The 24,866-nt window shown below is 34.6% G+C and overlaps 1 protein-coding gene across 1 annotated transcript in view; it reads right to left on the bottom strand.

Annotated features, from left to right (window-relative positions):
- Positions 1-24,866, bottom strand: part of KCNH8 (potassium voltage-gated channel subfamily H member 8) — a 176,421-nt gene that overhangs the window by 68,599 nt on the left and 82,956 nt on the right. The window contains exons 4-6 of the mRNA XM_030943733.1: positions 21,878-22,005; positions 19,329-19,569; positions 4,085-4,242 (exon numbers count right to left, since the gene is read on the bottom strand). Coding sequence (XP_030799593.1) covers positions 4,085-4,242; positions 19,329-19,569; positions 21,878-22,005 — 527 coding nt within the window. The remainder of the gene's footprint in view (positions 1-4,084; positions 4,243-19,328; positions 19,570-21,877; positions 22,006-24,866) is intronic.

Raw genomic sequence — 24,866 nt, 5'->3', positions numbered from 1 at the left:
ATAATTTTTACTAACAGTAAGGGGTTTTTTGCTTCCTCCATTAATGAGACAGTAGGATTAAGGCCTGCTTGATGCAGGATACCCACATCAGCTGGAAAAGTAACATCAGACTTGACATGTCTTGCCGCAGCACTCCCAGAGCACAGTAAAGAGCACTCCCAAAAACAAGCCTAAAAACACAGCTCGATCAATATCCTTTTGCTTTCGCTAATCCAGAATATCCTGATGCTCAGCCTTTCTGTTACCAAAGATAACAATCTGAAATCTAAATTTTATTGGTGTGCATTCATCAACAGCTAAATCTGAGGTGGCTGACATATTTTGTAACATCAGGTGTTTTTGATTTTTTCAAAAGATTTAACAACTCATTGATTATATTCCACTCTCAGGAATTAAGTATGTGAGAAACCTGTAAAGAAGAAAATAAGGAATCTACAAGCATTATTTTTTTTTTTGTCACTACAGTTTTGGTAGTGCATAAGTAATTCTCCCATGAGACTCTTCAAAGGGCAATATTTGCACCCCGTTATTTAATGTGGGTTTTTTTTTCTCGAGAACCTTTACATTTTTTTTCATGCACGCAGAAAGGAAAAAAAGAAAACCAACAAAAATATGGCATTTTTTCAAAAAACATTGTTAAAATAAGGTCTGACATTTGAACACACAAATATTTACAAGGTTGTTTCTTGCATTTCATTTCTATGTCATTCTCCATCTACAGTGCCAGAGAATTAGTTGTGTCTGTGGCCTTAAACCCAAGAATATCTGCAAATATAGGGCAGAAGGCTGCAAAATATTTGAAGTAATTGCCAGGTTTATATTATTACAATCATATAGCTTTAATTTATAGTTATTCTTTAACTGCCATGAAACTGTACCAACCGCCTCTGTTTCAGGGGTAATTAATTTCACAAAATCTCTTTCTCTCTCATCAGCTTGTTTGAATCAAACATGGTTCTGTTGCACTTATAACATAAATGCACTTAAACATAAATTCATGACTGACTCTTCAAGGTGTAGCAGTAACATACAAACATTTGTATAATGTGTTTTTATATAATGATTGTATATGTGCTATGGCCTACACATTGGAGCCTTCATCTTCCCATGGGAGCCTATGTTGTAAAACATCACAATTAAATAATGATAGCTTTGGTGAAATTATTTCATTCTTTTTTTAAGATTCCCACAAACAGGAAATTGCAAAAGGACTTATAATTCTGTGTGCCCTGCCAGTTATCAATCTTCCATAAATTCTGACCATTTTTGTTATGCTACAGATATAAAGACACGAATCATATATCATAATATTCTTTTTAATGTGGAAGCAGGTTTCATTTTAAGGCCTAAGGACTGCCCCATTCAAAATCATTTCTTCATAAAATTAAACACAGATGTAATTAATCATGTATTATTGCACTGAATTTTCTCATTAGTCATGCCAAATGCTCCTCTGGTATTGTGCCCAATATGTCATTGGAAGATCTAAAATGCCATCAGGCAGCTTCTTTTTCTATGTCACAAATTTAGGAAGACAAAATAAGGAGTCAGCACTCATACTTGTGCCTGCAAAGATTTTTCTTTGCCCACAGATATAAAATCATCAAAATTTTCAATTTTGTTAATAATTTTAGACTAGCTGGGTTAACGTTTTTCTGTCAAAAGGACAGGGACAGAACTTTATCTGAGATTAACACAAACTCAATCAGCATAGTCCTGAGAACTACTGACAACAAATAAAGTTGCTACAAACCAATGATGAAGTTCTCTGTTTAGAAGAATCATCTCCTACACAAAAAATGAATTAATGAAGAAATGGCATACATTTTAAGAAATGACTGATGGGAGAGATTTTAATTATTTTTTGTCCACCTGGTTATTTGCTTTGCCTCAAAAAATGATGCTAATGCCCTAAAACCATTGATAGCTACTCAAAAAGGAGCAATTTAATCATTATAACTAGAGTTTAATGGCCTGGTTTTTATGGCAACATTTGAAAACATATTTCCGTATATTAAGAGAACATTTATGTCAGATGAACAAAGGAAGGAGCTAGGCATGCACTGAGGATAGGAAGGAATGTGCCTGTGGTCTCAGATCTCCCAAGAGTCCCTGATTTTAATGCTAGGGCAGAATCCAGGTAAGGTGTAAAGGCAGTAGAGCCAACTCATATAGTTTAACTTCTGTTTCTTTCAAAATATTTACAAAACCAGCAAATGACTCCACAGCATTTACATGCACTCTGGCTCCATCAATCTCCAGCTGGGGTGTGACATATCTGTGCCATATATACACTGGTATGTATGGCACTATACCTATGGCTTGCAGAATTTAGAGTGTCCCTAAGTGTTTGGCCCTTGTGCCGGGACCTGAGCAGCAAAGGGATGAGATGCTCCCTGATGCCCCTTCTCACCGTTCTGTTGAGGCAACATCTGAAAGTCGATGAAGTGAAAATCTGAGAACAGACATGAGGAAATGGCTTGTTAAATCATGAAGTCTGGAAACAGCGTAGTGTGATTAACACCTCCCCCCGTTTTGAGACAACTGATAAGTCATTGTTATCTTGAGGTTTATATTAACAGTTGCCAAGTCTTGTCACGACAGGAGATATGATACAGTAAGGCACTGTGTTCCCATCAAGGAATCATACAGAGGTCTCATTCAGGGAAAAGGCTTCAAAGTATGACAGGAGATATGTATTAATCATATTATGACAGCATTTTTAATAACATGACATTTTAATTGTAAAAATAATCATTGGATAGTACTTTCTTTTCCAGAATTAAGTACAGTCCTTCCAGTAGGGACAAAAATTTATTTTCAGGTTTTTAAATTTTTCTTTGACTGTAAAAGTAAACATGGTTAACTTAATGAAAATTATTTATAGAAATTAAGCCAATGTTATTATGCTGGCTGTTTGGTTGGAGTGTAAGGGATAAACTGAGATAGTAATATGTTGAAATAGATTACCCAATTATAAGGAAACTGAACAATGTGAAACTATCAGGTTCTAAAAAGCATCTTCACTAGCATTAGATTGGTGGTTCATTATGTAATAAATGACATGAAAAGGGAGTTCATTGAAGGAAATGAAACTAAATTATAAAACCAAGCATGACACTTTGTATGGGACCCTTCCTGGCTAGTTCTTTTCTATGTTTGTTGGGGTGTTTTTTGGTATGTGTTTTTCCTATCATCTCTGTACTTCTCTGTAACTCGCTTGTAATGAAATTGAGTGCATCTGTTTATGAAAGATCAAAATTATGGGAATTAGAAAGTGGACAGCTGACAACCTTAGTTTTTTATGACAAAAATCCACAAAATTAAGAAACATCTGCTGATATTTTTTTCAAAAATGAAACTTTTTGATTCAGAGGGTTCATTTCTGGGGGAGGATTGTTTGCTTGCTTGCTTATTGCAATTTTGCTTTGTAGATCCCTACTCTACAAAATCCAATAGGGCTAGCAGAATAAAAACCTTTGTCTTAGCATAAGTAAGCCTACACAAATATAATCCATCATGATTGTGACATCACCTAATTTTAGAACAAAAGATTTTCAAAGCAGATTAAGCTTTTTGTCATTACATTCCTAAAAAAAAAAATAGTTGAAACCAAAGTCAAAGTAAATGACAATTGTAAACAATACATGTTAGAACATACAAAAAGTTGGTAGTCATGCTGTAATTTTTTTCATGAAAATTCCCACAAGTAAAGAGAAAGAGGATTCCTGACTAAATAAACATGCTGATCATAACAATGATTTACTTTACCACAGTAAAAGAGTAGGAGTCTTGAAAAATTAAGGACTGAATTTATGCACTATAAGAGAGCAAAAGTCATAGCAAACTGTATTAGAGTAAAGTAATTAGACATGAAGCTAACATAGATGCAACTGTTTACAAAGCAAAGAGAATTGAATTAAAAATTGGTAGATCGAGGGTGAAAATACATCACAAAGCTGTAAAAGACAGCTAGGTATTTTATTTAATTCAATGTCAGTCTTCAGATCTGGGGGAAAAACCCCATATCAACGAACCCCTCTTGAAAAAAAGGGAACTATTGAGAAGACAAGTTAGTACTTACCACAGTGACGTTGAAAGCGTAAAGAAGATCAAAAGGAAGTGCAGCAATTAAGTCAATGATAAACCACGTAGTCACATAGTGGATACAAATAGATCTTGCTTCAAATATCACTTGGCCAGACTTGCTGACATATGTTGTTCGGAAATTTAAAATAATATCTGCTTGACAAAGAATGAACAGAATCAGAGACAGTGATTTCTTAATTCCTGGGCACAGCACCAGGAATCCAGAATAATGCTGATTGGTTTTCTTCTGCATCATAAATACCAGAACAATAATCTAATACAGAAACAAAAAAACCATGGTAGTAAGAGATGTACATACACGGAGTCAAACCAATGAAAGCATTTTTCTTTTCAAGGAGCAAATAAAATATCTAAAATATTTATCACTCACTGATTTAAAAGGGTGTTTGAATTAAAAAACAACATCCACACACATTGATCATTAACTGTACAAATATTGGTATTTTTCTAAATGAAAAAAATAAGGGTATTATTTTTGTCCATAAAATTTACTCACATTTTTTTGAAATAAAAAATCATTAATTATTTTATTTAAAAATGTGATTTAGTGATAGCTACTTAGCACAGATGATGAATGTCATCCCCAAGGATAACCATTTTTTATCAACTGAAAAATTCTGAACATACTTGAATAAAAGGTTTTTTGTGGTGGAGATCACAAAAGTGATATGAATTGCTTGGTGACTTGTGTATTTTGTATGCTCCCATCTAACATTCCAGGATGCGTGTCTTTCAGTATGAGATGTACTTTTGACGTCTTGCCAAAACACATTAGCACTTGGAAAAAAACTCAAGACTTGACAACAAAGTCTCAATTATTTTCATGTCCTAAAAGACAAAGACTATAATCTGTCCTCAAGCTATGCACCCTGTTTCTACTAACATTAGTGAGAACTACTCATGTAACTTTTACAGAGTCAGAAAAGGATGCAGCCAACCATTAAGGCTGGTGTTTCAGAGCAAGATATCTTTAGGGGAAAAAAAGAGATTGATTTGCATTTCTCCCTAGAAGTTCTTTAGGTAGGCTACACTAAGACTGCATAAAGTATGACCTTTTCTTCAAGCCTGTTTACCACAATATTCAAGAAGACAGGAAACAATCTTTTTCCTCCCCATTGGGGGCAAAAGAAAACAAAAGAGAGGTTCAGCACGCAGAGAAAGTCATGCTGGATCACTCCTTTGGAGTATCAGAAAAGATTCATTTAGGATAAATTTTGATCAAATCCCAAGTTCTAATGCTCTGGGTCTGAAGAATAATAATTTGTCAGGTTTCACTATCATAAAATTTTTATGCTGTCTTCTGCAGCTAGAAGCTAGACAGCCTGCTATGATCATTTGTCATACTGGTTAACCTGTACTTCGCTAGTAATAAACCTATACTATTTGCAACAGTTTGACCTTGGCTTCTACCTCCCTTGACCCAGTGGAGTCAATTAATTAAATTCCTAAATTAATGAAATCCGTAAATTAATGAAATCTTTGAGGAATTTCTCAGTTTTTTGGCACAGAATCATTTGATTCTGCATTTTTTTAGGATTTTGTGTAAAACCATAACACAAAGTGACCTAGACACACATTGGCAGGTATCTGGTTCACAGACTGAGGTCTTGCAGGTTATAATTGGTTCATGGTTTAAGGATGTTTTCCTTCAACCAGGCCCTCACGCTGAAGAGAAGATATAAGTGAAATCAGAGATATAATGATTTAGATTACCTCATGAAGTAGTCTCAGCTGTCCCTGCATTCTTAAAGCTACAAAAATGTTATGAAATTTTCAACAATATAGCTAAGATGGGAATATAGCATAATTTCCCATGGTTCATAATGATCAAGGCAGTGAGTTTAGCTCCACAGGTGCTTTGTAGAGACAGTTGGTTACTAGCCACATTTCCAGATCAGTATGGCAACACCAGTCACATACAGAACACCTTCATGAAGACTTTTTTCATAGAGATAAGAAAGATAAAGATATTTGCATCACTAGTATTTTGAAACTGCTCATTCTCATTTGTGTCACAAACTCCAAAGCACAGTAATCAAAGTCAGAAAAAGTATTTGCTTATTTATTGCCCATTAGTGTCTGTGAAACTACTAAAGCTTTAACAGTAAAGGAGACAAATTCTTGCTTTAAATCTAAGTACATCCAGTACACCAAAGGCTTATCAATGTGCATATGCAATTCACTGCTCAAGATTGAGGAAATTAGAGATTTTTCTGCACTGCACCCTTTTCTGCCATCCTATCAAAGCAATTTAGGGCAACAGCCCCAGATAATAGATATATACAAAAAAAAAAAAGGAAATGTTAAGTGCTTCTTTCTGCATCTAGTTTGTTCGATAAAAGTCCAGAGGGTGGGAAGAGTGACCGATCTTGTATTTTTTAACAACCTTCTGAGCTATACTTGGGTGTAAACAGTTTCTTCATCTGCGCAATCTTATTTACAACTAAACTGCTGTGCTAAAGTACTTACTGAGAAATCTGTAACGGAATACACAAGAAAAGAACTCCTGAGGCAAGAAACTTCTAAGAGCACAACAAAATCTTTAACACAAGTTTAGAAGTGACCATTTATTCTGAGAGATTGTTTTATTTCTAGGAATTATATATTCCACAATGTTTTTGGAGATTTCTGTTAAGAAAGTGAAGATTTCTTTCTCCTTTTTTAAATAAATGTTTTCTTACAACTAATAATTTATTTACTAATGTGAAAATAGAAAATACTAATGCATTATTTAATATTTTAGAAATTGTTTGTTAATCTTACTGTGCAGCAGCTTCTACAAGCTGATGACAATTGAAAGAACAATCTGAAATTCAACACAGGCATCAATAATATAAAACTTTGGAGATTTCAGATAATTCAAGGGCTTCAAAACTAATGGTTTTCTCTAGTGCTGAGTTTGTTCCAAATGCTCTCAGATGAGGTGAGTTTTAATCATTTCCTACAACATGAAGGGCAACAATTTTAAGTTTACACTTATAAACAAGGCAAGAGGGACATTTAATCTCTGAGCTGATTCTTAAATCATATACTACTGACCCCAAAATATTTGGATAATTAGTGACTTAAATTTTTTCTGCAAGAGATACATTTGAATATCTTTAAGTATGCTTAAAGATATTCACAAAGGTATTCAACGGTAAAGATATTCACACTATCTTTAAGTATGTTCTAACAAAAACTTCAGCCTGTGAAAACCTCATATTTAAAGCTGTGTTTGATTGTTTCAAGATGGGACAAAGACTGCAATCTCTCTTCTGCTTTAGCACCTCTCACCAAATATTAATAACAAAGATTATTACTAAAGGAAAAAAGTCTGAATTTATTTTATTGCAATTTTTTTAATGTGAGATAGGAAAGGATCATTTTAACTGGTCTTGTGAGTCACACATGTCATGTGCTCAGGAAAGCAAAACAGAGCATTTAAATAATGTCTCTGACATGAAAAATATCATTAAAAAGTCGCCTAAAACCAAATCAGGAGGAATAGCAGAAAATATCAAACTGCTTAACTCACTACACCTATCTTGAAGCACAGCACACATATATCTAAAATAATATATTTTTCTTGATGTAGAGAGGGGAAAAAAGAGCAAAACATCTTCCTTTGGGAAAATTTGAGTTCTTATTTTGTTACATAATTCAGTTTCAGTTCAAATTAGGCAGAAAAAAAGTCAGGATTCAAGAAAATTAAGGCTCAGTATAGAGTCTAGTCTACCCTATTGACTTTAAGAAAAGTCCTTAAATAATATTTAACCACACGGCCTTTTCCACAAGACTTATACTCTGTTTAAAACAGACACACATTGTATTAACAAACACCAATGTGTCTTAAGCCATCCACGATCTCCTCCTTCCCCACTCATTTCTGCACACACTGCTGTGCGTGAACCTTGAGCAAAGAATGTCAGCCTTCCAAGTAGTGAGGGGCTTTTTTGTCTGTTGAACACAAAGGTAAACTTGACCTGAAAGCACCCAACAGGGAGGACCCAAGATCTCCGATTTCAGAGTCTTGGAACTAGGAATCACATCACTCTTGCACACTGTGTAGGAAAATGGGCTTCTGCTCCACACGCCCTGTGACCACGGTTCCCTGCTGATGCAATTACTTTCCACTTTTTGAGTCCTGTTCCTCTGAGTCCCTTTTCTCTCTACCCTGTAGACCCTTTCCCTACCAACCCAATACGAAACAGACCTGAAGCCCCTTCGGGCACTAAGTCCTCAAGACGCATGCAGAGATAATAACAGTGAATTTGTGAAACCATGACTGTGATTTTTCTCCTGGTTGGATCCCATGGCTAATTAGCTCCATCTGCATGGATTCTCTCAATCTGTTATTTCCACTGGTGGTGAACACATATCCCTTAAAAAAAATCTTGTAATAAACACAATATCTCTAAAACCCATGCAAAGATACACTGAAAAATTATAGAAAATGCATTTTTATAAAAAAAAACCAACAGCTTTTTCAGCCATGAAATAAATTTAAAATTGTAATCTATATACACTTGCAGTTCCTAATTTATTTATATATTTCACTCCCGTTAAGCGCTTATGCATTAATCACAGCAGTAAACACCAGAACATGGGGACCATTCATTATCCCCCGAATGTCTTCCAAGTTCGCAATTATCATGTCTACATGAGTCTGTAAGATTTTCATTCCAAATACATGGTACATTCCAATAACATTCCAATGACATGATATAACTGGAAAGATCTAAACAATTACTTTCCTTATTTGAATGTTCTAATGGCTTTTACTCACCTGTTGGTGACTATTTTCTTTTTCACAAGCTTCCAGTGTGAAATCCACACACTAGCAACGCTCAATTCCTAAGAAAGGGCAACTTATTTCATAGCTGGGCATAAAAGAGCTGGGAAATCTAAGCAAGCTCATAAGGTTTTGAAACAGGTGACCTCTCTTGGTTTAAAGCTCTGTATGACATGCTACAGCCTTGACCAAGTTGCCTCTTTCTAGTTTCTACTATACAACACATTCACACACAGACACATTCACACAGTGAATAGTAGGAAAACACCAACTGAAGCTGGTGCTCAAAAAAGGGAAAAAAATTAGTTTAAAAAAATTGAGGTTCTACTTGGGGTGTAATGCAGATTAGTTTCCTAAATTGTATAAATGGAAAAAAAGCCACAAACTGATAGTCATCAAGCTAACGTATTAATCATTAGGATGTTTTCCCCTTGTAAAATTTTAAAAGTGCAATATGTGTTTTGTGGAATCTCAGTTTCTAATCCCAGTTAAAAAAATAGCTATCTGGAGGCCAGCTGAGCCACTTTACCAGTGAACAGGATTATTTTACCTGAAGCAGCTGATTTCCCTGGGACAAAATTTTTTTCTCTCTTTAGATTTCATTGTTTAAAAAATAAATCCTGTGGGGATTAAACATATGATCAAGTTAGAGCAGAGTACCATATCAGGATTAGGCAGGTGATTCAATAACCACCCATGACATAGTCTTAAATTTCAGAAAATGCAATGTAATATACCTCAGTTTACCTGTCTAAATTTTGGTCTCATTTAGTTCACTGGGAACTAAATGATAGCAAAAACTCTGTTCCTTTAGGGCAAGTGGCATACATATAGGCAGTAATGTTTTGTTAGACTGCAGCCATTCAAACCTGTATTGAAAACTAGATGAATAAGGTATGTTAAGCCCACTGACTGTCAGAGAAGACAGTTTTCTACATTATCTCCCTCTTCTAGATGGTATAACTGACTCATCTCTAATTTCTTGTATTTTTTTTCACTTTACTTTAAGTGATTTTACATTGGTTGTCCTTAGCTAGTAATACTTTCCCCAAAGTCCAGGCTCTTTCATGTATCTGATTGTTTTAGCAAATTTTATTTAATGATACAAGGATAATGGTATTAGAATCTGCCCAGAGAGCTTTTAGGAAAGTTTCCAGGAAATGTTAGTGCCATATTGTTTGAAGAACAATTTATCTGTCCCTATATAAACTCTTATTTTTTTATTTTACTGCTGAGATAAACATTCCTAGTAAATTGCCTAGGAACAATTTATTCAAATGGAAGTGTGATTTTTCAGTTCAGCATCTTCCTTCCAGACATTTATAACCACAATTAGCTTGATGATTTTCTGTCATAGGCTGACATGAACAGGTGAGGGAGCTGGAATTGGGTTTATGTAGGAAAAGAAAGTAATGATCATCTTATACCATTGTGTAAGAGCTTGAGCCACTATGAAATCAAATGAAACTTACAAGAAAAAAAAAAGGCACAGCAAAGGTTAAGTGTCAATAAACTAAGTACTAAAATGTAGAAATTGTATGTAATAGATATATAAAATATAATAAAATACATATTATATCAATAATATAATCAAAATTATGTCTTATTAAAAGCCTATTGAAGCTGGTGGAGGAACAGTGTTTTTTTCTTCTTTTTTAGAATGTTATATCAAGTGAAGTGAACAGATATTAAGTAACAACCAAAATAAACTATAGAAAATTTGTAATGAAAGCCTAGACCTGTTTGGCAATAGAAAGAAATCAGACTGGTTCCCCTGATGAAGGAAAAATACAGTTTTAGGAAAGAAACACTAATAGCAAACTTGAGTTCCTTTGTAAATAGTAAGAATAATGATAAATAGTTTCATGTCATTACAAGAGAAGCTAATAATAATCTCACAGAAAATCCAGAGGTATTCAATATGTCTTATATACTTCTTATCTAATTTTGGAATGAAGCAGCAAAGCAAGGTTGTGTCATATCAGATGATAAATTACAATCCAGTGTGCCCAAAATAAGAGTCAGGAGGTAGCAATAGTTTAAAAACCAAACACTTAACAAGATGTCACTTCTGCAGGTTGATGAAAAAAACCTCCAAAAATAGAAATATGGGGTTTACAAGCTGTAAGTAAATAGAGTTATGGATTCTTTAAGGACTTTGAAGAAGAGTTGATGACCTTCAGGAAAACACGTTTTATCCGAATACAGTTTCTTTAATACATGACTTAAATATGACAGCTTCTATTTAAGACCCAACTACATGGTAAAAATTTCTAGTTCTTGTCAGAATCTTTGAGAACTGAAAGATCATACAAAATAACATATAACTGAAGTCTCAGGTGCATTGTGTTGATGAGAAAGCGAGAAAGAAGAAGTTGGACCAAATTATATACTGCTGGGACTTAAAGAAATTAAGCATCCCAAGATACGATGTCTCGATACTAATGGACTGGGTATCTACAGTGGAATATCAAGACCCATCATTGTACTACCAGGATAGTGTTTTGTTAAGTAGGAAAATTTGTTCTCTTCCACTGCTTAAACAGAAAAAAAATCCATCTCATTGAGGAGTATTATCATTCAAGAAAATTATGGAAAAGGATTAGAATTAGCCCTTAAGCAACTATACATTTAAAAACGTAAAATATGGCTATCAAGTATAACTCTCCCTCCTATTTTCCTTTGGGTGCAATCTCAAATATCATTTTCTCCTAGTCACTAGCACTTGAGAATATTGTGCAAACAACCCCATTTAGTTTGTGTGGGCAGTCAGAGTCTGGGAAACACATTTAAGAGCCACATTACAACTCTGTTGAGAGCAGCTCTTTTTTAGAAGTCTTGTGGCTTTAGCTGGATGACTAGAATTCAGATGAACAGCAGGAACATGGTTAAGAACTACAAATTCTTAAAATCTTTACCACAATTCACATGATATTATGTAACATGATGGTCTTCTGAATAAGAGATTTCTGCTAGCATGGAGTAACTCTAATTCAGAGTTTTTGCTGTTAAAGTCACAATTGAATACACTGAGCTGTTTTACCAGGCAAACTTCTCCAGTGAGAAGAGTTTATTACCATTTGACACCAAGTTGCTTATCACTGCATGGAACATGAGGAGTGGCACAGTCCCTGTCCTAAGGCAGTGCTATGATGTATGTTCTAAGCCTTGGATCATTCAAGTTTGTCAAGTAAACAACATTTTCAGTGATATTAATGGAAGAAAATTCATTTTGGGGTGTGATGGATCATAGCAGCACTGACTCCCAAAATTCATCTGCAACTGACAGTCTGATTTGCTCTTCCTTACTATTTGTTCTTACAGTGGAAAGTAATGTGATATAGAAGTTACATCCAAGTGGAAATACTGTTTTTCTTGGGTAAATTACCCATTAGTACATATAAAAAAAGAAATCTGAAGGCATCTTCTGAGTGTGTATTTTTATAACAAAAGTCACTCCTTCCAGAAGGACATGGTCAGTAATATAATGCACTAACATGACATGTTCTATCAAACTCCATACTTTGGCTGCTGCATGCATGAACGACCAGCACCCCAATGTCAAGAGAGGGGGGTCATTTCTTTTACCTACTTCTTTGATTTTTAGCCTTTGAGGTTTGTCCTTTTTAGTTGCTTTCTTTGACTATGAGGGTGCCTAACTGTGATTAGCTAATCTCAGTCCCATAGTAGCTGACACACGAGAAAATCATCACATATCATGACCATTATAATAACACACTAAACTGGAAAGACTTTTTTTCTTATATACTATGCTGTATCTTTTGAAAACAGACTCAATCCCTGAACATATTGAATAGCTAAAATATGTTTTATTGACTTTTCTACAAAGAAAGACTTTGGATTCTTGAAAGAAAAGCAAAAGACTTGAAATATTTCTGAAAAATGAACTGTTAGCTCTGCTTTGAAAAGAAGCTAGTAGATGTGACTGCAGAAGTGTGAAAATTTCTTCATGGGCAATTTTCTCAATAGAACTGCAGAAATATGGCAGAAAGAAGTAATTCCAAAGAGTGGAGAAACATCAATCACATGATATAGCTTTTCACTAAATTCAACCTATGTAAAGAAGACATGGGTGTTGGGTATTTCATGAACAGATTTTCCTTCACACAAATATTGCAGCAAACAAAGTAAAGATCAAATAAGTAAACTATTCAGTGGGCAGTGGCAAAACTGCTTCATTCATTTCCAATTTTTGACCAGTTGCAAGGGAAAACCTGAAATATTTTTCTCAGACTTACTCCATGCAGTTTGACAGCAATTCACATACATAATAGCCGTAAATAATTCCAAAAATAGGGAAAAAAGACCACATGCTAATTCACAAAAAGTGTGGTAAACTATTAAGCATCAGATAATTTCCATGGAAGTTACCTAGATTAGATTATCTAGAAAAGATTTAAAGACTTTAATCTTATTGAAAAATACAATATTGTATTATCACTGTAGTATAGGATAGTAAATGAAAAAAACACTTTTTTTTCTGATTGTAGCTCTAATAAAGAAGAGTTAGTAGAGGTAATACAAGTAAAATTTTCAGGGTGCCTCCATTACCATAACACTTATCTGCATCTACCTGAAGATACAGAAATACTTCCATGAAATAATCATTTGTGGCTTGCACTTTTCTCCTTAAGGTTGAGGTTGATGTTTTTGTGCTTGGAAACAGCATCTTGTGTGCAGACAAGCATCTCTTGTCCTTACAAGTATCCAAGGAAGGTTATTGGAAAGATTTTTAACATTATAGTGGTCTTGCCTACCTGACTTTGATGTTTTGAGGAAGAATCTTTAGGAAACTTACTACTGTTTCTCAGCATAAATATTTTGCACTGTTTTTTCACATTACTAGGCAATCCATAGAGCATGAACATTTTCTTATGACCTTCTCTTTCAGATATTAGGTGTATCAACAATGTGACTCTCTCTGTTTACATGCTCTGTTCATATGCATTCACAGATGAGACCATTTGTTGCTTAGAAATAAATTCCCAGAGATAATTTCAAACCACTCCCTCGGTCCTTTCTCGAATTTTAGACTATTACAACCTGAAACCCCACCTTCAAAATTTCAAGACACTGCTATTTCCTTTCTAAATGCAATTTTCTTAGATGCGTTCCCCTGACACAGAAATTGTTGATGAAATGACATTCTGCGCACTTGCAAAGATAGGAAATTATAATCATTATAATAATGAATAAGAAGATGAAAGAAAAAAGAAAAAAACCTTCCATTTTAAAGAGATCTAATAAAATTTATAGCATTTAATACTTTCTCATCTTATTCCAATGAATTTCATTCAACATCTTATTTTCAGTACAATATGTATACTTGAATTACTGTGTAAGTCATGAATGATTGTATTAATTTCTACAAGGTTTATGCCATAGTTTTAAGTCTCTACATATTAAACATGTGAGATTCAAGGACTTCATATGATTTAAAACAGTTTTTAAAAGATTTTGAGTCATTTACATTTGTGATAGATAGTAATGGCCACACAAGTCCCCTTAGTCTACAGTGTCATGCCACACATATCAGAGTTTTAGTGCTGTTAAACATACTGCTTCAAAAACATAAATTCCTGATAAAACGCTTCATTAAATAATATGTAGTGGGACAGAGAGAAATATACATACAAATAGAGGAAATCTTAGTGTAAATCAATTTTTTCTCTTGAAATTGTAAACCACAGATCAAGTCTTGAGATGCCAGTGTGTGTGTGGAGAGTGGAGGAAGGGATGGATATAGGTTTTTTCCCCCCACAGGTGGCAAAGTAGTATACTGCAGGAAATCACTTAAAATAACTCTCCAGTCGGTTCATAAAAAGTATAATTTTATAGCCATAATTAGTATCCAGTGTTTGTCTTCCACTAAAAACTAAATGACCCACAAATAGAAAATTGAGCTCTTGTCTCTATAGTTATTCTCACTATAGTTATTCTTCTCTCTATAGTTATTCCACCTTAGATACAAAATACTCAAACCTTTTTGTACTTATTCAGCAAATAATGCATTACCATTACCCAGAAAGTCTGTGCATATTTTCACTGAACCATTGCACTGATCTCAACTCATTTTGAAGGTCTCCTATTCAAATAATCCTGTGAGTAGACAATAAAGTACTGATAATTTTTCAGATATTATTGCTTTCTTCAGTCAAGATGTTCAATAAATTTAAAAACAAACAAAATGGATAAAGAAAGGCAACATCTGAAAACTGGAATGAAACTGTTGCAGAAATTAAAAACACTTCACTGGATAGTTATGGAAGAGTAAAATTAAACAATTGGAAGGTTATTATCAATTAAATTGAATGAATTTGGTGAGATGTTCTCCTGCCTTTTTTTTTCCCAGAAGACAGAACACTTAAAAAATATTATTGAAAAGTAACCAAGATCCATTATGCTTCTTAGAAGTATTGATATTCAGGCTCCCAGACATACGTATCTAAAAATGAAAGACTCAGCTACTGTCTATGCAAATACAGGAGCATAAACTTTGAAGCAAATAGTGCAATAAAGCAGGAAATAGCCCTCACCAGATAAAACACTTCTTAGGCTATTTTTAATGAGTTTTTAAAATACACTAAAGCTAACAAGCTTTTTTTTTTCTGCACCTCTTTATGGTTTTTGAATACATAAGACAACATAAAAATTCTAAAACTAAACTAATTCTACTTTATCTTTGGTTAGAGGAAGCAAAAGATTTATTTACAGGAGGATGTTAGAGAAGGTTTGCACACATAACAAAGGGAAACAGATAATGGAAGTACACTCAAATAAAACATCACACAAGTTATCATAGGAAACATCAAGTGCAAAATGTAGTTTCATATGAGAAGCCCTAATTATGTTCTCCCTTCATCTTCTTCCCTGATAATGTCACAAAATGGGCTGTTATTATTGTTTATCTCTGTCTGTGTTTTAGAGAACTTTAAAGGCTACAGCAGTTACGCCTCTAGCTAGATGCTTTTCTTATAAATAATTTAATTCATATCAATGCTCCTACTTGTATCACCCCAAGTCAGAAGACCACTTTCATATGTATTTTTATCATGCTTAAGCACAGGTTGACACACATCACAGAAACATAGATTAAGCTGAGTTGAAAGGGACCCTCCAGGATCATCAGGTCCAGTTCCTGGCCATCCACAGGACCATCCCCAGGAGTCACACCATATGCCCAAGAATATAGTCAGTCTTGGGTAACACAGCTAAAAACCAAGACCTTGTCAAGTCCAAATGAGTGCTTATGCAAACCATGCTCATAAAAGGGATATTGCTCCATCTTCTCAGAAATATGAATAAAATCAAAGTAGATAGACTCTATTTCTTCAATCCATTACTATTTTGTGATACCTCAATCCATGACTACAAAGCTGTAATACAGCTGAAGATCCTGTATTATACAGATCTCCCCACTGCATTTCTGAGGCAGCAGCATCATAAGAAGAATTTCTCTCAACATTTCTCATTGACTTTTCTCAGAGCACATAGATCATCCATCAAAGATGTGCTTGTCAGAGCCACAATACAACAAACACCTGGAAATTTATGCTTAAATTTAGGTATGTTGTCAATCTTACTACTTTCAATATAGTTATACATGTTCTGAGACACAGTAATTCAACATTTTAACAGAAAAGGGACCCTTGAGAGATGATCATAAACACACTATTTTCTTTAAATTCTCTGCAGGGATTTAAATGCAGTATTACAATGTCTTGAAAATACTCCATAAACTTTTCCTCAGAGCAGCAGATTTTAAATCAGATAATAACTCCAGAAAAAGAAAATTATTCTGGGGAAAATTGAGCTGTTATTTAAACTCTGGGGGAGGAATATTGGTATCCTACAATACAGTGGTTACCAGTAACATGATTAATCAAAGTGTCTTCTAGTGCTACGTGTACATTTCTTTGAATGCATCTAGTTACAGCCATAGTGTGATTTCCTGGACTACAGATACAGACCTAAAAATCTAACTAGAAAATATGAAGTAAAACTTACAGAAAATCTTTGCGTTATTTTTCTTACTCAGCCATTCTATTGATCATAGACGTGTCTTTGCTTTTGACTTACTGATATAAAGACTCCATATTTCCAGCAAAATATATAACCACTGAGCATTTCACCATCTTTCATGTTTTGAATGAATACTACATCAGATAAAACAGTTAGATAAAGATTATACTCTCTTGTGCTTATATTCAAATAAACACATTTATAACACAAATCAGTTATTTATACCACTATCAAAATATTGTAATCCTGAGTCTACTCTTTTTATAAAGTCACCCAGGTACATCAATGGGTCTATTTGATTTAGTATTCTTAAGGTAACATTAATTTACGACTGATTAGAGTCACAACCTCACTCTTTTTACACAAGGCACCTCACTCTTTTTACACAAGACATCAAAGATGATCCTTGATGATCTGCATTGCAGAATACAAGCTTCTTACTGCAGTGCTTGAGAATTTTTCAATGTGAATTGTTTACATTAATGTGAAAGAGTCCAGCAAAATCTAATAGTGAACGTAAAATAGACATTTAGACCTTAAGTCTAATGACAAAACAATGACCAAAGGATGAAACAAATATTTATTCATCATAACATCTGATTCTTCCATCAGCCACATCACCTACCAGTCTTACTGTCTACAATAAAGCTGACAGAGAAAAGGAATAAACTCTTCAAAATTTTTATAAGAAAATCTTCTGAGTTATTTATAAGGGTTTATGGTGTTTCAATTTTCTTTAGTTCTAGAAAAGATTGTAATGTTTCTTTTAACGTTTGAGCTAATCTGTATTTTTTCTCAAAAAAAAGTAAGAAAGATTAAAGTGGAAAGAAGTTTCAAACCTGAAAATGATCTTATTACCTGAAAATGACGGATTATCTTTCCGTCTTAGGTTGCAAATGCAAGATGTGGACAGGGGTGTGTATTCTATTGCCATCTGTCAGAACCAAGTGAGGCAGATTTTTCTTTTAATCTCTTCCACAACCAATCCTCCCTCCAGGGAGACTTCTTCTGTTAATGGGCCACTGAGTGTCACTGCATGACTGGTGAAATCACATCGTCTCATTATGAGAAGCTCCACCCAGAGGGAGGAGCTAAGCATTCCTATCTGGATATAATCTGAGATTTGGTACACCACAGTCAGCCTTTTCTACTGGATTCCCAGAGGAAGACCAGGCCCAGCTATGCCCCACTGGACCTTCAGAGGAAAACTACAGCCTTCTACAGGATCACTGCTTCAAGAGAACCACACCTATCCCTCCTGCAGGAGGACAGCAGCCACCATTTAAAGGGACAGCTGCCAACACCCTGACCAACAGGGTGTCAGGTCATGTTCTAACTCTGTCAGTGTTGTTTTGTATTACTGCATTTTTATTTTTCCTTTTATTTTTCCGAATAAAGAACTTTTATTCCTACTCTCATATCTTTACCTGTGAGCCCCTTAATTTCAAAATTATAATTCAGAGGGAGGGGGTTTACATTTTCCATTTCAAGAGAGGCTCCTGCCTTCATTTGCAGACACCTGTCTTTTCAAACCAAGACACTTTCTCTCTCAGAACTCATCTGAACCCTTTTCATGTTTAAGAAAGACATCCCCAACTTGGCTTATTTCTTAAAAATGATAGCTTCTCTACCTGAAAGTAGCAACAGATCTGAGCTCTGGTTTGTCAGTGTGACAGCACTGAGTGTTATTATAACTGTTAAATCTAGGGGAAAAATCTGTTTGACTCTATTCAGGGATTCTTTTCAATCTTGAGAAATAAATTGAAAAAATATACCACCAAAAAAAACCCCATTTCTTTGGTATAAAGCCATTATTAGATATGACCTTGTCTCCTTTTTGATTCTTAAGAGGTATAAGAATTAAATGGATCACAGAAATAAAAGTTTAGAGAATAGATCAGATGACAGACTCAAACCTCTCAAATTCTATCCCAGTTATCAATGTAGCATATTGATTTTGTATTTGTGTGTTATTGCAGTATGAGTTTAAATCTTACATTGATATTTAAAGAAATCTATTCAGCTTATGGTCCATAACTCCTCTAAGTGTGAAATAAAAAAATTTCCCCACAGATTGAGAACAAAACTGTGGCATTTCTAGGGCACATCCCTATACTGGGAAGATTTGAGGCATCCCCAGGGTGAAACAAGAGGTTTCAATCTTCCTTGGAATCAAAAGTCCCTTTAGAGTAACAGCAGAACTACCCAAATAAATTTAAAGTTAAAAAAAAAAAAAATGGGTGATCTAAAGTTCAGATAAAATATCAAGCCATACAGCTAAAATTGATTTTCTTTAAAGTCATGAAAGGGATGATTATTTCCTTTTCTAAAGTATTATTCATTCTGTGAAAATCCTAAATGTCAGAAAAGAGATCCCAAACAATCCCCAAACAAATCTTACCGATGATAAAGAGAATTTCCACTGCAATGTCACTGACAGTTGTGCTTCGAGTTGTAGACAGCTCATCATGGCCAATAAAGGAAACATTGTAAGGTACAGTCACAGCAACATAAAACGTTGCCAGTAAAATAAGCCAGTCCCAGCCAGCTTTAAAAGTGCTAAAATGCAGCAATATGAATTTGGATTTTTTTGCATCTGAAACTTTGTATTCTGGAAATGCTGGTTTATCTACAAAAACATTCTGAAAAAGAGAGAAAATGATTAAAGGAGACAAAACAATTATTTGATTACACGGACGCATTTCTTGCAACAGAGCACTTAGGTGGTTGATGTTTTTGTAAAAAAAATCACAATAACATATGCAGGCAAGAACAAATGTTACATTTTTTTCTAACCTTGACCTCACATTCATTTATACAGATGTTCATTGAATAACTTTTGTGAATGTTGAGGCCTGAAGAAGACTAATACAGATTAAATGGAGTAAGAGGAGACTGCATCTGCCAAACTGTTTCTTCCTCTGTTGAACTAATTCTCACTGCAGAGCAATATTATTCTACTGGACAGATAGGTGAGAGCTTTGTATACACAAAGATATAATACTGTAAATAGGAACATATGGAATGAAGTAACTGGTATTGAAAAAAGCATCCTGTACACAAAGCTGTGAGGAGGTTCTTTCAGACTATCTCTAACCTGGTCCTAGGGACTGAACAACTCCAGTACTTGGAGTGCCTCTCCTGGTTTAACTTCATCTGCAGGAATCCAGTTTATGTGAATGAAAGCACAATTAGTAGGAGTAACTTTTTGGTTTTCTTTAAAATTACACTCCTGATCTAAATCAAAATATTAATCTACCATAATATGGCTCCAGAACTGACTACCTTTCTTATTAGACTATCTTTGTCTTGAATCTGTGTCTTACCACTGTTTTATGCAATCAATATTTCAGTGTTAAGCTGTAGAAATTCTCAGTTTTCACCTTTCATATCTTTAACAAAAAACACCTACCCTCCCCAAAAAGCAGCTTGTGGGACATGACCTGTCTTGCATTATTTACTGACAAAATTCTTGCTCACTGTTACTGTGCTCCTGGTTAATGCTGTTCCAGTAACAAAGAGCCTCCCAAAACAATATTGTGCATTCAGCAAGCTAAGATTACTTCTGATCTTGAAGTTATTCACTATGAAATTAAAAAGACAAAACCTGCATAACCATAGACTTAACTACAATTTCCTTGTCTGTCACAGCATTTTTCTTTGTGTTTCCTTTGAAATACTGATGTTATTGTCTTCTCTATTCTTGGTTCTTATTAATGAATTTAAGCAGCTGAATTCTCACTGTTCTTAGAGTCAGTGCATTTTTTAATCATGGAAAAGAAAGCATTCCTCATATTATTTCCAGCCCATAGCTCCAAAAATTCATATACTAAAACTAGTAAATTAGTCTCAGAATAAATGTTTTAACATAGTAAAATAACATCTGCACTAGCATTTTGACAGTACAGGTAAGGCATCAAAAACAATTCAAAAGTCATGTTCCAATATGATAAATAATATTATCATATTACTATATGATGAAAATATCCCTGGAAGATCTGGTCATATTTTGTGGGGTTTATTATTATTATTATTATTATTATTATTATTATTATTATTATTATGCTTCTTCAATATGAAACACTTGTAACTTTAAAAAAATTTTTTTTTTTTCAATATTTAATCTTTTTTCAACATTTAAGATTTAAATTCAATGGAAGTGGCTGTATGCCCTATGACATATATAGCAGTTGTGTATTTTCATGCCCTTTATCTATAGCAAGTCTTTTTTAACTTTTAATTTGTACTGCACAAAGCAGGAGAGTTATTTTTTTCTCATTAACATTTATTTAGAAGTCATTCTTTTGCTATATTGTTGGTTTGTCTATGGTTTGATTTAGTGTTAGCAACATTCACAGCATGTTTTGTGAACTTATTATTTATAGGTACTGGGAGAATACAGAATTAATTTGAAGACAGAAACATTACTACTTCAGTTAGGAAATTCACAGATAAATATCACAGCATAAGGTTGGAGAAATTCACATGAAAGCTTGCCTAAATGAAGTGGGACCTTTTGGAGCTTAACAGCATTAAGGGTTTCAGGTTTCAGATAGAGGAAGAATCAGAGCCTTTTTTTGGGGGGGGGGGGGGAGATAGTAATAATTGAGATGCCAAGGTAAATTGGAATCTAAAATTCTGAGAACCTGTGGAATCTAAGTTCTGAGAAATTTCATGATGTGGCTTTCATGGCATTAAATGTCTGTTTACAGTATGATTAAATGCACTATCTTGCTATATGGTAGCAAACACCACAGTAGGCAGAAATATGCTTCAGAGAGAAATATTCTAATCCTTGTTGCTGTAAAATTGTGATCAGGATATATCTCAAGTACTCTTTGGCCTTTTACAGCACGTTAAATTTTTCTTAAGTTAGTGCAAAGGCTACTTCTTTTTCTTTCTTTTTTTTTTTTTCTGGAGGGGGTAGGGGAAGAAAAGAGTTTCACCTACATTATTAATTTTTAATTTGTTCTTCTCTCTTCTTTGTAGATGTCCAGAGATGTGATAAAGAACAGCTCTACTCCGCCTGCGTGCCGACTCAAAATGTGATCCTGCTCTTCCTCTTCCTTTCCATTTTTCTGCAGAACAGAAGTGAGAGTGCATTAAAGATCAGGAAATAACATTTTAACCTTTGGGACCTGAACTACTGACATTTCAGACATTGGTAGAAATGTAAATATTATGCACACCTTTTCTTTTGCTTAATCTTTTGCAGCAAAGAAACAAACCCCCCCTCTCCTGAAGGGCAACTATAAACCACTGTAAAGTTTTAATTGTCAAATGCCTTCACATAACTCAGAAGCAAGTAATTGCAACATTTGATGTCACAGATAAGATAAATGTACTTTCTACTGTTTCAGACCAGAGCGAAGGATGTCTAGATGTAACCACTGAAAATATCCTTGAGGTGATTCTACTCTCTCTCTCATTTCACAGAAAGAAAAAAAATCCCTTGTAATTTTAAAAAACAGAGAGTCTGACTTGTACTAGTCTTCCATTATGTTAGAATATGCTAATTTTTAAGCTTGCTCATTAGTAATAACCAATTCTTACATTCACGTGTTTAGATTCTTTTTCTCACCACATGGCCACTGGAAAAATCGCGTGACATATTCCTTGGTGACATGAAACCCATTAAGAGTAAAGACTGAACATTATTTTGGAAAGGTTTGTGGTTTTTACCTCCATTCAAATGTCTGTAATTGTCAATCATGGGAACAAATTTTGTTCTTGCTTATAAAGCAGTAAATTCAAAGTAATTCCAGTCACTCTGATGGAATTACAGTGAATTGATGCCAGAGTAAATGAAAGCAGACTTTTTGTGATGTGTCAGGATTAAGAAAAAAGAAATTATGGGACTAAAGGAAGAAGCCGTCTGTCAAGGAGGTTTAATTAAAGTCAATTGAATGCATACAAATTAAGGGGAAAAAATTAACAAAACACAAAACTAATTAGCAGAGCCAGAATTTAGAAGCAAGCAAAATAGCTACATCTTGAAACCTGCCTAGAGAAGCAAGAAAGATTTGTATTATAGGAGACTGATGTATTTTTGGCTTAACAGCACAAAACCATACATAACAAAATGTGTAGGAGGGAAAAATCTCCAAACTTCTCAGTAAAAAAGTTTTCATGTAATTAATGCAAAAGCACTCTCTAGTTGAGGATTTTTTTTAAACTTGTCAGTAAAGAGAAGGGGAAAAAGAAAAGTAAAAAAACAAGAAGGGAAAATCTCTGTACTGCAAAGCCAAACCACTACTCAAAAGTTGAAGGGGGCAGATGGAGAAGCCTCAAACTTTTCCATCTCCAGCATACATTGGTATCAGCTACAATGAAGAAACCTAGAACAAAAAAAGCATAATTTCAGAGAAGACCCAAATAAATTAATGTTGTTTTTTTTATTTAAATAATCTCTCAATCATCAAATCACTTACACTCAAACTAAATTTTGAGTCTTCTTAAATTCTGGGTAACAAAATGCTTATTTCTTTCTCTGAGGAAAAATGAATTTAAGTCAATTGAATTGGGTCTCCACTGTAGAATTGTTCAGCTATAGTAGCCTGGTTTTGTCATATGACTTTGAAATTCTCTTTAAAACCATTTACAGGCCTCTCTTTTTTCTGTTTCTCAACCTAAACTGCCATGTTGTATGAGGCCACCCAGTTCACTCTACTGCATCCAAAAGAAGTCAATAAAACAGGCTTCAGATCTGCTAGGAGGCAGGCTGGGAAAACACTTTTCTTGAGCTTCTGGCCAGTAATGTTTTTGAGATGCTTTAGCTAAAGGCTTCATCCTCACGCTGTATTGTATCTAAAACCTGTCCTTGTCCGAAGCCTATAGAGCCTGAGGCAGTCCATGCTGGCAGATAAAACAGCCTTGGTGATGTGATCTGTTGTGAGACCCACACCGAGCTGTGTTCAGAAGGCAAGCCTGGTACCTTCAGGTGGAGTTTCCTGGAGTTCTTTCAACATCCCCAGCAATATGAGGCCTTCCAGTGTCGAAGTGGATCTCCCTACCTCTGGTCAACCTTGGAAGTCTTCTCTTTACCTCAGCTAGATCACCCAAAAATAATTTTTAATTATTCTTTAGATGTATCTTGTCAGTGGCTATGTGCAGAACAACATGCAGCTTTGAAGCTATGGATACATGATTGCCTGGCACAATGGTATAATACTACCTTCAGGATTTTCTCTATAACTCCTAACCTCAGATGTGCCTTTCTCTCACATGCTGAGCACTGAGCTGGAAGCCGTCCACAATTCCACCTTTTTCCAGAATGCTGTGAGACAATGGAAACAGTCAATGTATGCATATTCAGTTACTGTTTCCTTTTCCCCCCCAATATATTTACTGACACAGAGTTTCACTCTCTATCCACTCTTAAATGAGGACAGGTTACTTGTAAGGTTTTAAATTTTATCTGCCAGCAGCCTGGTAATTTTTGGCTTTATGCAGATTCCATCTCTCCTACCTAGGTTCAGAGTTTCAGTCACTAAGGATGTTGTACTCACTAACATGCTCAGGCTGTGGGACTTGATATGGCACTTAAAATCATACCAATTGCATATTTTCACAGCAAGTGACTTCCATCACATGCTGATTACACTATTTGCAAAGGATTAATGCTACCTCTGTGTTAACATTGGGAGTCACTCAACTCCTAGAGACAGAAAAGCATGCATCAATAAGGAAAGCATTGCATTAATTATGGAGTAGTAACCAGAAATGGCAAAAAAGATTTTATAGTTGTTATTAGAAGTGAAAAAAAATTAATTTATTGTAAACATAAGATGCCATCAGAGCACATGTCAGTAGCTTATAAATAAGTGAATGACATTTGTGAATTCTCTTACTGTCTGGTCTCCCAATGCCTTCAGGAAAGGAATCAATCCTGAGCCTTGGCAAGCTACATTGCTCAGGTGTGCATCTACATGTGTGTGAT

The sequence above is a fragment of the Camarhynchus parvulus genome, chromosome 2 (genome assembly GCF_901933205.1).
Source record: "Camarhynchus parvulus chromosome 2, STF_HiC, whole genome shotgun sequence".
Lineage (NCBI taxonomy): Eukaryota > Metazoa > Chordata > Aves > Passeriformes > Thraupidae > Camarhynchus > Camarhynchus parvulus.
Note: the sequence above shows the minus strand (reverse complement) of the source record. Positions and strands in the feature narration are given on the sequence as shown.